Source organism: Temnothorax nylanderi, unplaced genomic scaffold (assembly GCF_030848795.1).
Source record: "Temnothorax nylanderi isolate EJ_2023f unplaced genomic scaffold, tnyl_v1.0 TNYL_tig0116_pilon, whole genome shotgun sequence".
In the NCBI taxonomy this organism is placed as follows: domain Eukaryota; kingdom Metazoa; phylum Arthropoda; class Insecta; order Hymenoptera; family Formicidae; genus Temnothorax; species Temnothorax nylanderi.
In genome coordinates, this window is record NW_027249178.1 from 240,590 (window position 1) to 255,016 (window position 14,427).

At 37.1% G+C, this 14,427-nt stretch overlaps 1 protein-coding gene across 1 annotated transcript; it reads left to right on the plus strand.

The window, feature by feature from the left end:
• The first annotated feature begins 1,742 nt into the window (after positions 1-1,742).
• Positions 1,743-13,900, plus strand: LOC139776319 (uncharacterized). Its single transcript, XM_071712892.1, has 17 exons — positions 1,743-2,313; positions 2,635-2,986; positions 3,337-3,567; positions 3,643-3,750; positions 3,822-3,882; positions 5,333-5,474; positions 5,720-6,065; positions 6,192-6,422; positions 6,582-6,695; positions 6,895-7,050; positions 7,121-7,164; positions 8,210-8,374; positions 8,776-9,103; positions 11,818-12,048; positions 12,747-12,860; positions 13,053-13,208; positions 13,716-13,900. The coding sequence occupies exons 1-17, from the start codon at positions 2,057-2,059 to the stop codon at positions 13,764-13,766; spliced, it is 3,087 nt and encodes a 1,028-aa protein (XP_071568993.1). The 5' UTR covers positions 1,743-2,056; the 3' UTR covers positions 13,767-13,900.
• Positions 13,901-14,427: the final 527 nt, after the last annotated feature.

Consider the following 14,427-nt stretch of genomic DNA (forward strand, 5'->3'; position numbering starts at 1 on the left):
TTTTTATAAATGTAAAAAAATATTCTTCGGTATCCTTCGAATCTCTATATTTTTCTATTATATTAAATTATCAGGATTTCGTTTGAAACTTATTTCGCGCTTTTGTAACTCATTGGAGAAGAGCTATGATTCTATAAATTATATCGAAGTTCTAACATTAAATTCAAAAATTAGAACAACATAAAATTTACAAAGGTGGATTAATACGCTGAGAAAATCTTAGAACTGGATTTAAAATAAATATAATTCTACAACAAAAGTGTATAGAAAATGAAAAAAAAAAATATTTATTTAAAAATGTTTATGTTCAATATAGGTGCATGCTCACCTTTTTATTCTGGATTTATAGATAAAACACATTTTCATCCATATCGACGACTCGATGTTGTTCAATCTTGCTTTTCTACTGAAATTCGCGTCCCAGAGGTCGCGTAAATTTTTATGACTCGCATTATTTCGCATTTGTTCGCCAACACCTTTCTACCGGCATCATGATTTCCTATGAGACCGCGGATGATGACCAAACGTATGCAGTTTGCAATAACTTAACTGCAAGGATGATTTATAGGAATGATTATGACGCACTTTGAAACGAGCAGCGAGCGTAAGTCGGTATACCTACCTGCGATTTATCCTCTCGAGTGGTTTATCTTCTCGAAAAGTAAATTTAATAATATCGAGCGAAGGCCGGATCGTTGGCTTGCAAAATGTGCGGCAAGAACGTATAGCGGAGAGATATCGCAATTTTTCTCGTCGGGCGTGGAATCGAGTCGATTTTCATCGAGGACACGCGTAACGTTACAATTTTTACGTTCCATCTGCGCTCCTTTTATTTTCTCTCAGAAAGTTGGAGAAATGTGACGGAGATGACGTCTGTCCATTGCGCTCCTCGGAAGGTATTGTTTTGAGCGATACGTTTTTCCCTCAAAACGACTGCGGTGCATACATTTATGTGAGATATGAGCGAATCTTATATATACATCCACGCTCGTGCGGCACATTCACTGTCGCTGATACGGATAAAATTTATTATGTGATATAACTTCAGGAGCGGAAGTAACCGCTGCCGCTGCATGCGCGTTGTAAAATTGTCACGTTACATCATGGAACTGGAGGTACTGGAATTCTCACAGCCGTGAGTTATTGCAAAAAAGCCCAACGATATTTATTTACTTACTGCGGCTGTTTCAGATCGTAGCCGAGGAAATACTTCCTGAAAAATTGTTTCTGCCGGTTACAAAAGGAAAAAAAAGTAATATATGTTTGAAAAAGCTATGAAGTTCACAGTTCACATTTTCACACAAAAGAACGAAAAAAGGTACGTGTACACATGTTGGAAAAAAAAACACGAAGTTCACATTTTCTTGAATTAATTTCGAACGCATTAAAAAAATTGCTTTGATATATTAATCTGTCAGAACGAACTGATAAGGCGGCTGATGCGAAAGCGTCGCTCGAGCGAGTCCTCCATGATGTATAGCAGATGCGACAAATTGAACCATTATGGCTCGCCATTATATTTCATTATCCGCGGACAATTGTATTTTAATTTTCCCATGATTGCCCGAGAGTCCGCGGAACGATTAGATAGATTATAACCGTGCATTTTTAAAGCAAACGTCTCATGATATCTCGTCGGCGGTGTCGCGAGCGCACGACGAAATCGCTCTATCGCTCGATTGCTCTATCTCTACATTTACGTGCGCTTCGTATAATGGTCTTAGATAATTGCAGTTGGACGGTAGTCGTTCGCAAGCAGCACTTTATCAGCTGCCTCTATGAGATCAATCAGGCCTCGTGGAAAGCTTCTACGGCGTAACATGGCGTTTAGCTAGCCGCGAGATTCCACCCGATATATCAGTGCCCGGTGTACGCAAGCACGTGACTCACGGCTGGTCGCACTTAATCAGGAAGGGTCCGTCTTCTTTTCCGGAAGAAACGTGATAGAACTGCGAATCTACGTCGGTTTTGACCGGAGAGACGGCTGGTGGTCGGGGCTGTAACAATTGTCGGAATCGGTCAATTAATCGAGAAGCACGGGACAAAGAGGGAGAGAATGATACCTACGAGCACCATCGGCGGTCCGATGGAATTCACTTTGCGGCTGATCGGCGTTTGGCCGGATTCCTCGTGTAGATACCTGATGCGCGTCGTTTGGACGACGGCGATGGTTGCCTCGCAGTTCTTGCAGTATTGGTACCTCTTCGCTCACATCGGTTCCGATACTCTGCCAAACCTCATGGACTCTATGAGTTTGTGCTTATCGAACAGCCTGTTGTTTCTGAAGTTGAGCCTCCTCTGGCTGAACGGGCGGTAAGACTTGTTAGCGATGTCGTCAACTGGCGAATAAGGAATGAACATGCGTGAATATTTCTATTTAAAACTAACTAAATATTTTTTTTAACTCGAGGTTGAATGTGTTACAGCGAAACAGTTAATTTGACACCTGATCATGAAAAAACTGTTCAACATTAAACATGTTACATCGCGACAGATTTTACCTTAGACATGTTTTTTTAAATAGAAAATTGAATCGAGGTTTTCCCGAGTGGAATTTAATTTTTTGGAAATTTAATTACTGCTCTTAGTTTGTGTTTATTAATAATCTGCGTGTATATATACCGTGTTATCCAGTATTATTTATGATATTCTTACGATGATGGCCGAAGATTGGAACGAGTGCGCGTCCACTCGATCAAAACTGCAGCCGATGGTAAACAAAGCGATTTTATCCCATCGATTTTCGAAATGCAGCATCGGTGCATATACAATCGTGCTACTTTTATTTGGGGCGAGTGACGTGATCGCTCAAAAGAGCGCGGGCTCTGAGCAACTTGTCGAAGAGAAGCGGTTTATTGTCAAAATGAAACTGCCGTCCAAGTGCAGTGCGTCGCCGTTTTACGAAATTGTCATGCTCACGCAATTTCTTCTGCAATTCACGTCGGCAATCGTAGCGGGAATGCTGAATGCTCTCATGGTGACGTTCGTAAGTTGGTTCCGAAACCGAACAGCGTTGCGTTTCTCCCTGAAAAAGCCCAATTTTATTCAGTCACTATTTCACTCCTCCCCTGTTTTAAATTTTTTTTTAGACGCTAACATAAATATTAATGACAAATATTGATATTATATTGTTAACGTTAACATAATGATGTTTGTTACGTTATCGTTATCAATATAACGCGTGATTGTTAACGAAACTTTACATTGCAATGAAAATGAATTCTGTATCAACGGAGAAATTCGAGTGCCAGATATTTGAGTTAACAGATCCCTAACGTGCCCTAGTCGTTGGCAGATTGTATAGCTTTCAGGACAATTTTGGATCATCACTTTTAGATACTCCACATCGCCGGTCAGATCGACGTAATGTGTCACGAATTGCTGGAGATCCCTGTTGCCGAGGACAGACGCGACTCGCGTATAGTCGCATTGAGATCTGTCGTGAATAGACATCAAAGGATTATTGCCTTAGCGGACAATATCGAGGATGTGTTCTGTTACATGGCACTGATGCAGTTTCTCTCAAACACGTTCGTTATTTGCTTCCTCGGATTCGTAATTGTAACCGTGAGTATTCCCGATACGCTCGTCCCGAACAGAATTTTGCGATTTGTTCGAGAAGAACCCGTCTCTGAACCGTAGTCGTTAAACTCTCCCGACATCGTGATGATGAAGATCTTACCTTATTACGCCGTCGTGAACTTGGAAGCTTTTATACTTTGCTACAGTGGCGAATATCTCAGTTCCAAGGTGAGAAAAAGGGTAAGAGAAGGATTGCGAAATTTCACATCGTGTTAATATCTTATTTCTCTCTGTCTTAGAGCAAGACTATAAATCGGGCGGCGTACAATTCATTTTGGTACGAATTAAAGCCTACGGAGAGTAAAATTTTGTTCTTATTAATATTGAGATCTCAGAAGGAATTGGCAATTACAGCCGGAAAATTCGTAGATTTATCTTTGGAGGGTTTTACGAGCGTAAGAATTTTGAGATTTTCGTTTTCTTTAAGGATAGCAGTGATATGATTGTAAATATGATATTTAAGTGCTACGAATTAAACATTACTTTCGTAATTTAATTGATAACTTTTATTGGCCAGCAAGATCCTTGGTGAAGGAGATTCAATTTTTGTTACAATATTTATTTTATGCTTTCTCCTAATTAACTCTCTCTTTATAATTACAAAACTATGAAATTTAATTGTTAAACAACAAAATTAATATTATGTCTTTTTCTCGTAGATTTTGAAGGCATCTGCGTCTTATGTGTCGGTGTTACACGCCATGTATTGAAACACAAAACTGTAAAAATCTTGTACAAATATAGATGAAAAGTAAACTATTGCGGTGCAATAAACGCCTCGAATCGAAATATTGACTAATGTATAGAAAGAATTGTATAAACGAATATTTAAATACGTTGCAAAAGTACTTTTTTGTGCGGTTTTATTCGTTTCTCGCTATTTATTTTGCCTTCAAAATAGAGGTAAGTCCATCGATTAATAAAGAAAAAGAGAACAAAGAGAGGCCAATTTATAACAAAATTATTTGTCCGGTAACATAAAATATATTGCAAGAAACATCAATCAGCATTTCTCTTGAGTAAATAAGTCTATTGATTAATGTCTATTATGAAGTAATAAATTTACGGACACAGCACATACAATACACACAGCACACTAGATATAAAGCAACTTGAAACATCCACTCTTGACACTGCACACTGGTGGTTGAACACAGAACACTGCGTCACGCTTCGCGCATCGGTTGTGTCGAAGATGTCCGACTCCCTCCCTTGCGAAGTTCTCCATCTTACTTTCGATTATAACTCGGTAGCGTATCACGATGCACAAGTTTACCCGAAACGCACCTTTTGCATTTTTAAAGCAAATAACATTGCGATCGTACACCTGGAGATATTCGACGTGGAGGAGCACGAAACTTATTACCTATGATATATTATTTTCCCTTCGGCAAGCCTGAAATCATAGCCGTAGTACTTTTCCTCTCTTATAATATGCCACGTATGTGTGCGATGAATAATTTCGACTGGTCGACGATCACCGGGTTCATGCCTGGGCGACGAACCCTCTGGAATTCTTGAGGATTACTCGATGTTGCGACGTGGTAACTTTTCGACGGCTGCTATTAAAAGGCGGCATTAAGAGAAGCTTACTGTCAAACGCGCCGAATACGGTTTTTATGTTAAAATTAACGTAAAATGGATCTTACGTCCACCGTGAGCCCCTTGGTTGAGTTCGGGCTGCGCGTTATCGGGATTTGGCCGGGATCTTACAACATCTTATATCGGACCTTGTGGACGATCTCCTTAGGCCTCGCTCAAACATTCCAGTTCAGATACATCGTCGTCTGCATCGAAACCGCAAATTTTCTCGATCTAGTGGACAGCGTCAGCACCACGCTGCCTTACAGTTTGCTCTGCTTGAAGCTGATTATTCTCTGGCAGAATCAGAAGTAAGAAATTACGTTATTTATTTCAACACAAGCTGAACTTTTGCGTACCATCGAATATAGTTATTCGTCAATATTTGACGCCCTTTTTTTAAGGTATAGAAAAATGACAGAGAAGAATTTGGAAACTATAGTAATCCCGTTTTCCTGTCCATAAAAAATTTGTATATAGTTACAATTTTCTTTTATATACTTTGAAATCTGCAATCAGACTAATTAGTTTGTATGATATGGAGAGATCTTTTCAGATTGTTTAACGACATTTTGACATTGATGTCGCAAGACTGGCGCAACTGCGGCACCGTCGCCTTCAACGTGCGCACCATGACGAATAAAGCAATTCTTTCTCATCGTTGCTCGATGTTAATTATCGGGGTGTATTCGATAGCCGTTGTGATCTACGTCTTCGTCATAATGGAATTTAACAGCATCAACGGGTCCGGCACAGGAGAGAATCAGCTCTTTCTTAAGATGGAATTCCCTTTCGTTTACGAATTCTCTCCTGTTTACGAAATCGTCATGTTCATTCAGTTTATACAGTTGTTGAGCAACGCCTCGGTAATTGGGATGCTGGACGCACTGATCATAACACTGGTAAGTTTCTCTCATTTGCTCTTTTAATAAACGTTTATTAAATATCATTTATGTAGTAGCGTATAAATGCGATGATCTGTATATGTGAAAATTTTGTCCGTTTTTCAAAGTGACTTAAACTTTTAGATATTTCACATAAGCGGGCAAATAGACATTGTGTGCCGAGGGTTACTCGAACTCTTCTCAAAAGACTGCGAATATAAATCATATAAGGACGCGAAGAGCGCAGTTATTCGCAAACATCAAAATGTCATTGCGTTCTCAGACAATATCGAGAATCTTTTCTCTTACATTGCACTAATGCAGTTTCTTACGAACACGTTAGTTATATGTTGCATAGCATTCGTGATCGTGATAGTGAGTTTTTAAAATAAATATCTCGCGCTAGATAAGTGATATACATATGTAGATAATATATATGTATATAATAATATACATAGCTATAAGTGAATTATAAACTCGATATGTACATGTGTATACGTTAAATGACGTAAACTCTTTTTTTCAACGTTTCAGTCTATCGAAGGTAACGAAGGGTACGTCATGTTATTGAAGTCCCTGTTCTTTTATATCGCTATCACTTTGGAAGCGTTCATCTTTTGCTTTGCTGGAGAATATCTTAGCAATAAGGTTTAGATTAAATACTTTGCTATAAATACTAGTGATATATATAAAAATTAATTTTTACTTTGCAGACAATTGTTTTATTATACGAATTTTTCAGCACTGTAATATAATCTTTAGAAAGCAGATTCTTTTTGCAAACAATCTGCTTAAATATTTTATAAATGGCATATTTTATTGCTAGTTTTTTCTCTTTTTTTTGCAGAGCAAGTCAGTCGCAAAAGCAGCTTATGAGGCTCTTTGGTATAATGCGAAGCCCAGCGAAAGTCGAATTTTATTAATTCTAATATTAAGATCACAGAAGCGATTGACTTTAACAATCGGGAAATTTAACGACCTGTCTTTGGAAGTTTTTGCGAGTGTAAGATATTAAAAATCCTGTCTTTTAAACCACAAGATTCTTTCAAATGTAAAACGATATTACGTTTCAGATTCTGAAAGCGTCTGCTTCTTACGTCTCGGTGCTGCTTGCAATGTCTTGATCAACAAAAATATATCATTTGCAAAGTCTACATAAACATGTACACATATTTGCATGTTATATACATATATTGTATTATTTTAAGTCATTATGTGCTACGTAAATATTTTATTTTCATATAATTTTACTCACTTTTATCTCTTTACAAACTTCGAGAACGAGATGAAGAGATATATATCTATATACATGCTAAATGTTCTTATGATTTAAAAATATATGAAGTAGTATTTACCTCGCCATTTTTATCATACAAAGTTCTATTTTAATGCTTATCGTCTTCAATTTCTATTAAAATTCTCTCGTTCAGGGCAGATATAGACATCTGTATCAGTAGAAACATAAATATATCAGCATATAGATTGCCGATCTAAAATCACTTTAAATTCACATCCAAATCAAAATTACATATAATTTATCTTCTGCCTGTTGCATTTCCTTATGCATCTCGACCGATCATTCGCGAAGATTCAGCACTATGTTCTTACGGCTGGAACTTATGTTCGCTACTTTCAGAAACTTCTCTCGACGACGGCCATTCTGGCGATTTTTGCTCTTGCACTGGCACGCCGCAACTTTTTCCTATTTCCTTGCATTATTAAAGTAAATCACTCGGCAATAACGGGCGGCAGGGGGTTTTCCCGTTCCGGAAGCTACCAAATAGCGCCCTCGTCGATTCTTCGCCCGTTCGAGACCTGCAATCATCATTCGATCGTTGTAACTTTCTTTCTGCATTCCTAAGCACACCACGTCCAAATACACGTCTAGCGTTCGCGATTGGTCGGCGGCCGTTAAGGTGGGGCCGTATCCGATCTTCATGTTAATATCTTGAAGCTTATCCTTCAGCGAGTACGTGCAGCGATCGTACGGAAGCCTCTCGTCAGGAACTTACGTCCGTTTCATTCTGCTCCGTTAATGTCGAGTAAAAAAAAAGAAAACGTAGAATTTTACGCGCGATGATACCGATCAGCACTGTCGGTCGACCGGTCGAAATCGGCCTCCGTCTTACTGGGATATGGCCAAATTCCTCGATTTTCTTCAGACTACTTTGGACACTGGTGATGGGAACAGGGTTGATCTTCCAGTATCATTATCTTCTGGCGCACTTCAGCGCCGAAGAATTGCCGAATCTGATAGACAGTTTAAGCACCACCTTGCCGTACAGTCTCCTCTTCTTTAAGCTGATTGTCCTGTGGGTCAATAACCGGTAATGTGCTACTTATAAATAAAAATTCGTCGTATTTTCATGTTAAATTAATCCTTAAGAAATGAAGATAATAATAATATGTGAAATACGTTGATTGCCAAGCAAGATTATCTCAAAGTGTCACTAAATTAATTAGTCGGATTGTCTGAAAAGATGTCTTGTGCTGTAAAAATAATGTAAATGTTATGATTTTTTTTTACTTCGCATTAATTAGTAATACAGTGCAGCTATATTCAGAAACATTTAATAGTCAGAAACTTCTGTCTTTGATGAAGAGGAAAGAGAAAACTATAGCTCGGCAATCGATTTCGTGTTTCCCTTCTCTCGCGAGCTGGAGGAGCGCATTTTTCCGCGAATGTAGATCAGTGTTGCGTCGCGTTGCGAAGAGTGTTGCATTGCAGAATATTCAACGATCTCCTGACAGCGATGTCCAACGACTGGCGCGAGTATTCCAACATGTACGCCATGATCGACAAGGCGGTCCTCGCGCATCGCTGCTCAAAATTGACCATCGGTGTTTACTCGACGGCGGTGTTGCTTTACAGCACCGCGTCCGTCAACTTTCGCAAGCAGACTGACGACGATTGTCGAGAGTTGCTTATAAAAATGGAACTGCCCTTTGCATTCTGCGAATCGCCAATCTACGAGATTGTGGTGTGCGTGCAATTTGTTCAGTTAATGGCGGTCGCCTCCGCCATAGGCATGCTCGACGCATTAATGGTTACGTTGGTGAGTTGCGATCGACAGCGTTTACAATTTTTCTTGCTGTGTTTCAACGCACTGCAATATTATTTCTATAATTTTGTAATGCATGAGTAATTCTTAATGACAAAAAGAAGTAATTTCTCTTATTCTTAATAAAAATCCCTCTTATCCTTTCTGTAACATAAAAATGCGTCGTTAGATAAAAAGATATTTCTATATGGAAGATTTAATAGACAAAGATTTTACGATAATAAATATTACAAATATTGTGCATGTAGATATTGTGTATATATACAATAATTTATAAAACTGATCAAATCATAGCATATCAATTTCTTTTGAACAGTTCATAGTTGAACGAAGATATCTTTAATAACATCATAGATATTTGATTGTTTATATGTTATGTCGATACTAAAAAGCCGATATTGTCGATACTGAAAGGATTTTTTCATCGATTGCTTTCTTCGATTCAGTTAGTCGTAAATAATTTGTCGCGTAGTACACTTGATTAGTTATGTGACTTGATTCAATTTCTATCTTATTAAAAATTTATTTGTTATTGTGATTTAATTTAGCTGTCTAAATTCTGTCAATGCGTAGTGCAAATATAGTAACTATTTATTATTTCTTCCGTTATTGTGTATTTTTATAATGTTTTTGTGCTTCACTTCTTCCACATTTACAATGAGATCAATTTCGCAAGAAACAGTAAAAGAGAAATTGTTAAATAATTGCGTGACGGTGTCTCTTATAGATTTTTAGCAGTTGAATATAAATGATCTGTTTGTAGGAACAATACGTAATATAAGATAAAAATATGCTCAAGATATTATAAAAAAACTCAGGAAGTCAAAAAGAAGAACTTTCCAAAACTGTAAAATGTGGAACGTTTTGTTTTATATATTCGAGTGAAGTAAATAATGTCGTTTAATTGAAGAACAGATTGAATCAAGTCAATAATATTGATATAAGTGCTGAAGGAATACGTGGCGTGCTGCAGAGTCTGATATGAGAGAAAGAGCCAAGAAAGAAAGAGCCAAGTTAAAAACACTTTGTTGCTTACTAAACAACATGTAAAATTGTGTTTAAAGTTTGATTTAAAGCGATTTGTTTTACTTTTATCAGCCCATATAATACATTTCTTTTATATCGTAAACTTATCGTTTTGCGAACTAAAATATTAATTTATTTAATTATTAAAAAATAAATAAAACAGTATTTTAGTTTCTTTAAAGGATAATAAAAATATCAATTAAAACGAACAAACAATTCCGAGATAAAACTAATCAAAAGCAAAAAAATCAACACAATATTATATTTGTTATTTAGATCGCGATTTATGCGTGAGGTACGAATGTAAAGAAAGCATGGTTTAAGAAAAAGTAAATTGCACGAAAGATAGCAAAACAGAAGCTAAATGGCACAAAACCCAGGCGCAGGTAACACACGTCATACGTGAAACGTTTCGAGACAGATTCCCGATCGCTAGGAGTTAGGAGCGATCGATGCCCGCAGGCCGGCGCAGATCTCAACCTTATCCCCTCTTTCGAGTCCATCATAGGCTCTCGCGTCGTTTACGCTTTCGATCTAAGATCTATGCGCATGCGAACGTAACGTCGGCTCCACATTGGTTTCCATGCTTGGGAGGGGTGGTCCCTTTCCCGGTTGTTTCATGTCCCTTTACTCCCTCCCCATATCGCGAGGTGAACAAGACCTTGCGACCACATTTTGCTTCGTTTTGATGCTTTACCGTGGGCCGGCTGGCGTTTCCATTTATTTTGACGACGTTAGTACCTGAAAAAGAGTTTGAAACGGTCAGCTTGGCCATCTGTTTCTCCCTTTTTTAAGGCCATGTACAGGCTTGCATATATTGCAGGTACCTGCGAGACAAATTGTACATCGCACTTTATTTAGCAGAAATTTTTTGTCACAAATAAATAGAAATATACCGTTTTCGGTCGGGCTGATTCATTGTAGCCTAATAATATTTGTATACACTTTTCATTCTCAAATTACGAGTTGATCATTTGTCTGTCTTGAAACACAGTTAGAATAGTAAATTCAACATACTTAAATCGATAATCGATTCAACTTTTTGACACTAAAAAGCATCCTTTTAAATCACTGTGTAAAGAATTTACTGTAAAAAATATCACTCCAACCAAGGTTCGAACCTGGACCTCCCTCCAATGGTAGATGGATGTCTTTATCAATTCGGTGGCCGTATTTATTTGTGAGACTCACTTATCGGTCAAAATGTTTATACTTATTAACTATTTTTTCTTATTTGATAAATACACGGAAAGAATGGTTTCCTGGAAAGAATAAAAGTATATAAAAATTGGACCAGATACGTACAGATCTGAAAATAATGATGTTGGACCATCAAAATAATTACGTTTTTGCTAATTATAGGATTATTAAACATGATGCTAATACTGTAAAAAGTTTTGACATTCTTAAGCAACCAGCTTGAGCGTTTAATATAATTATTTAGAGAGAGAAGGTCCAATATAATTATTTTTACACCTGTATCTAGCTTAATATTTACATATTTCCGCAAAAACCGTTCTTTCTTTCATACATATGCTATATTTTATAGTAATGTCTAAGTTATATAAATGACTAAAAATTGTTTTTATATATATGCAATATTGTTGACACAGTCGAAATACTTTTGTTTAGCAGCCATGTAACTGAATAATTATAACGTTTATTTTACTAATAATATACAGATGCTGCACATTGGGGGGCAAATAGACCTTATGCAACAGGAAGTGGAAGGGATTTGCCCTAAGGATAACGAATATGATTTACCTTCTGCCATTGTAAGATCCTTAATTAATAAGCACCATAAGATTATCACTTTCTCGGAGAACATTGAGAGTCTTTTCTCTGACATTGCACTGATGCAATTTTTGTCGAATACGGTGATCATATGTTGCATCGGGTTCCTCATAGTAACCGTGAGTATCCGAGATCTGCAAGCGCAAACGCTTTGTTAAAAAATATTTCGATTTTTAAGTGTCGTACATACTTTGTAATTTTTCCACCGCACTAATTATTGTGCTTTATAAAAGTTATGCATATTAATATCTGAAGATGATAAATGACGTGATGCATACACTTGCACATTGCACGCAGGCACGTGGAACATCTGATCGGAAACAAATGACAATATAAACTTTTAATCTTATTTCTAGACGTACAGTTATTTATATGTTACTTACGTTACTTACGGTATTATAAGTTGTTTACGTTTTATGTGCTACACATGTTTTTGCTTCGAGCACTTCATGGTATTTGAAATGGCAGCGGTCTCAGATTCACACACTCATGTTAATTCATTCAAACCGCACGGTAGACACGAATCGCCATTACCTCGCCGCAGGCAGAAAGCAAGTAAAAAGATTTCTATGTGAACGTATTGGCATGATTTCGAGCTCTTTGAAGATTCATCTCTCCATCTCGAAAAGCAATAAGTCTGACCGGATATCCTCGATCTCTTTTCTTTTATCCTTCACACAAGGCCCATTGCGACCCTCGCGAGTTGGCAATGTTGGCACGATAGTGGGAGATGACCGCTTTTGCTGCCCGCGCGTCTGAGATCTCTGCTTTACAGCGAACGTCGAACTTTCTTTCTGACTCTTTTCTGGACTTGCAGTCATTGGGTACAGATGAAGGCGTCAGGATGTTAGTGAAGACCCTGTTTTTTTATATCGCTATCACTTTGGAAGCGTTTATCTTTTGTTTCGCTGGCGAATATCTCAGTAATAAGGTGAGTACCCGAAATCATTTTTGTCAATTTTTTCTTTTTTCGTGTCAGGTTGTTAAAAAAGATTACTACGTTGTGTTATAATATATTGTATCGTTTCGGAGAGATTGCTCATGTAAAAATAAAGCACCGCGTCATACGTGACAAGGACAACATCTCGTTTTTCTACATACACTTGTTTCATTCGTATTTTAGAGCAAAACGATTGGCGACGCTGTATATAAATCTGTTTGGTATACTTTCAAGCCTCGAGATTGTCGCATTTTGCTGTTTGTGATAATGAGATCGCAAAGACGGCTGACAATCACTGCGGGGAAATTTATGGATTTATCACTGGAAGGATTCACGAACGTAAGATTTCAATAAATTGATGAAATTGTGGACTTTTCTCATAGCTACATATAAGTTAAGAATAGACATATTGTAATATATATTAGGTGTTTATATTATATTGTTTTTACTATGAAAAGAGAAGAATGATAAGAATTATATTTTATACTTTATGTTTAACATCTCATTTATCTTATAATACACGTTTGATCGTGGGATCAAAATTAGCCATTTGCATTTCTCATTTGTATTTCTCATTAAATGTGTGAATATAATGTAAAACTGATTTAATACCACATTTTAAACAAAACAATAGTTTAAGGATACAATACAGCTGACCGCATATTATGTGAAAGCAACTTTTGGTATCTCGCACTTTTTTCATGCTATATGTATAATTACTGTTAAGATGATAAATATTATACATAATTTATATTATTCATATCGTTTGCAATGATAGTACTGTTTTATCGATCTATTTGCACAGACTTATTGCACTGATATATTGCATATTACTTAATTTTTCAGAGTTTGAAAGCATCCGCGTCGTACATATCTGTTTTATACGCAATGTATTGATGTCGAAGAAGCTTAGAACTGTGTATACACGCTGTGAGAAAGTCAAAATATTATTTATTTCTTTATATAAATTGATTGTAACAATTTAATAACGCACATCGTGGATACAAATAAATATAAATTGTTTGCTTTTATTATGATATCTTAGTTGATCCTGTGACACAGATGAAGGAGAAATCTAATTAATATAGTTATATTATGTGATTTATTATCTCAGAACTTATTTTCTCTGCCGTATTTTTACGTTTTTTCAAAGAGCCATTATTCCAGACCCGAGCTCGCTACCATGAAGCATAAGTAGAAAACCTGTTTCCTACATTATTCAAGTAACCAATTTGTCTCGGAGACATTTTTTACGACAAAATAAGGCAATCATTGTACACGTTGTGCGATTATGCGCTCATAATCATCGCTCGATTGTTGCAATTTTAATCCCCTTTGTCCCGTGTAAACCACCAGAACACTTGTTTTCAGTTGGTTGCAATTGATCGGTGATTACTTCTATGGCTACGTTTACTCGGCGACCCTTGCGTGATCAACTTACCGCTCTACAATCGTTTTAAAATCATACGCAGCCATTGGCATTGTGATCCGACTTTACGACGTTAGTAGTCGAATACTCCAAGTTACATTTCGGATAACGCAGATGCCGAATTGTCTG

What these genes read in the sequence shown, in the direction of transcription:
- LOC139776319 (XM_071712892.1), top strand. Translation starts at nt 2,057, where the DNA reads ATGATACCTACGAGCACCATCGGCGGTCCGATGGAATTCACTTTGCGG. An exon ending in ATTCTCTGGCAGAATCAGAA is followed by an intron (nt 5,475 to 5,719) that starts GTAAGAAATTAC and finishes AGATCTTTTCAG; the next exon opens with ATTGTTTAACGACATTTTGA. An exon ending in ACGCACTGATCATAACACTG is followed by an intron (nt 6,066 to 6,191) that starts GTAAGTTTCTCT and finishes TTAAACTTTTAG; the next exon opens with ATATTTCACATAAGCGGGCA.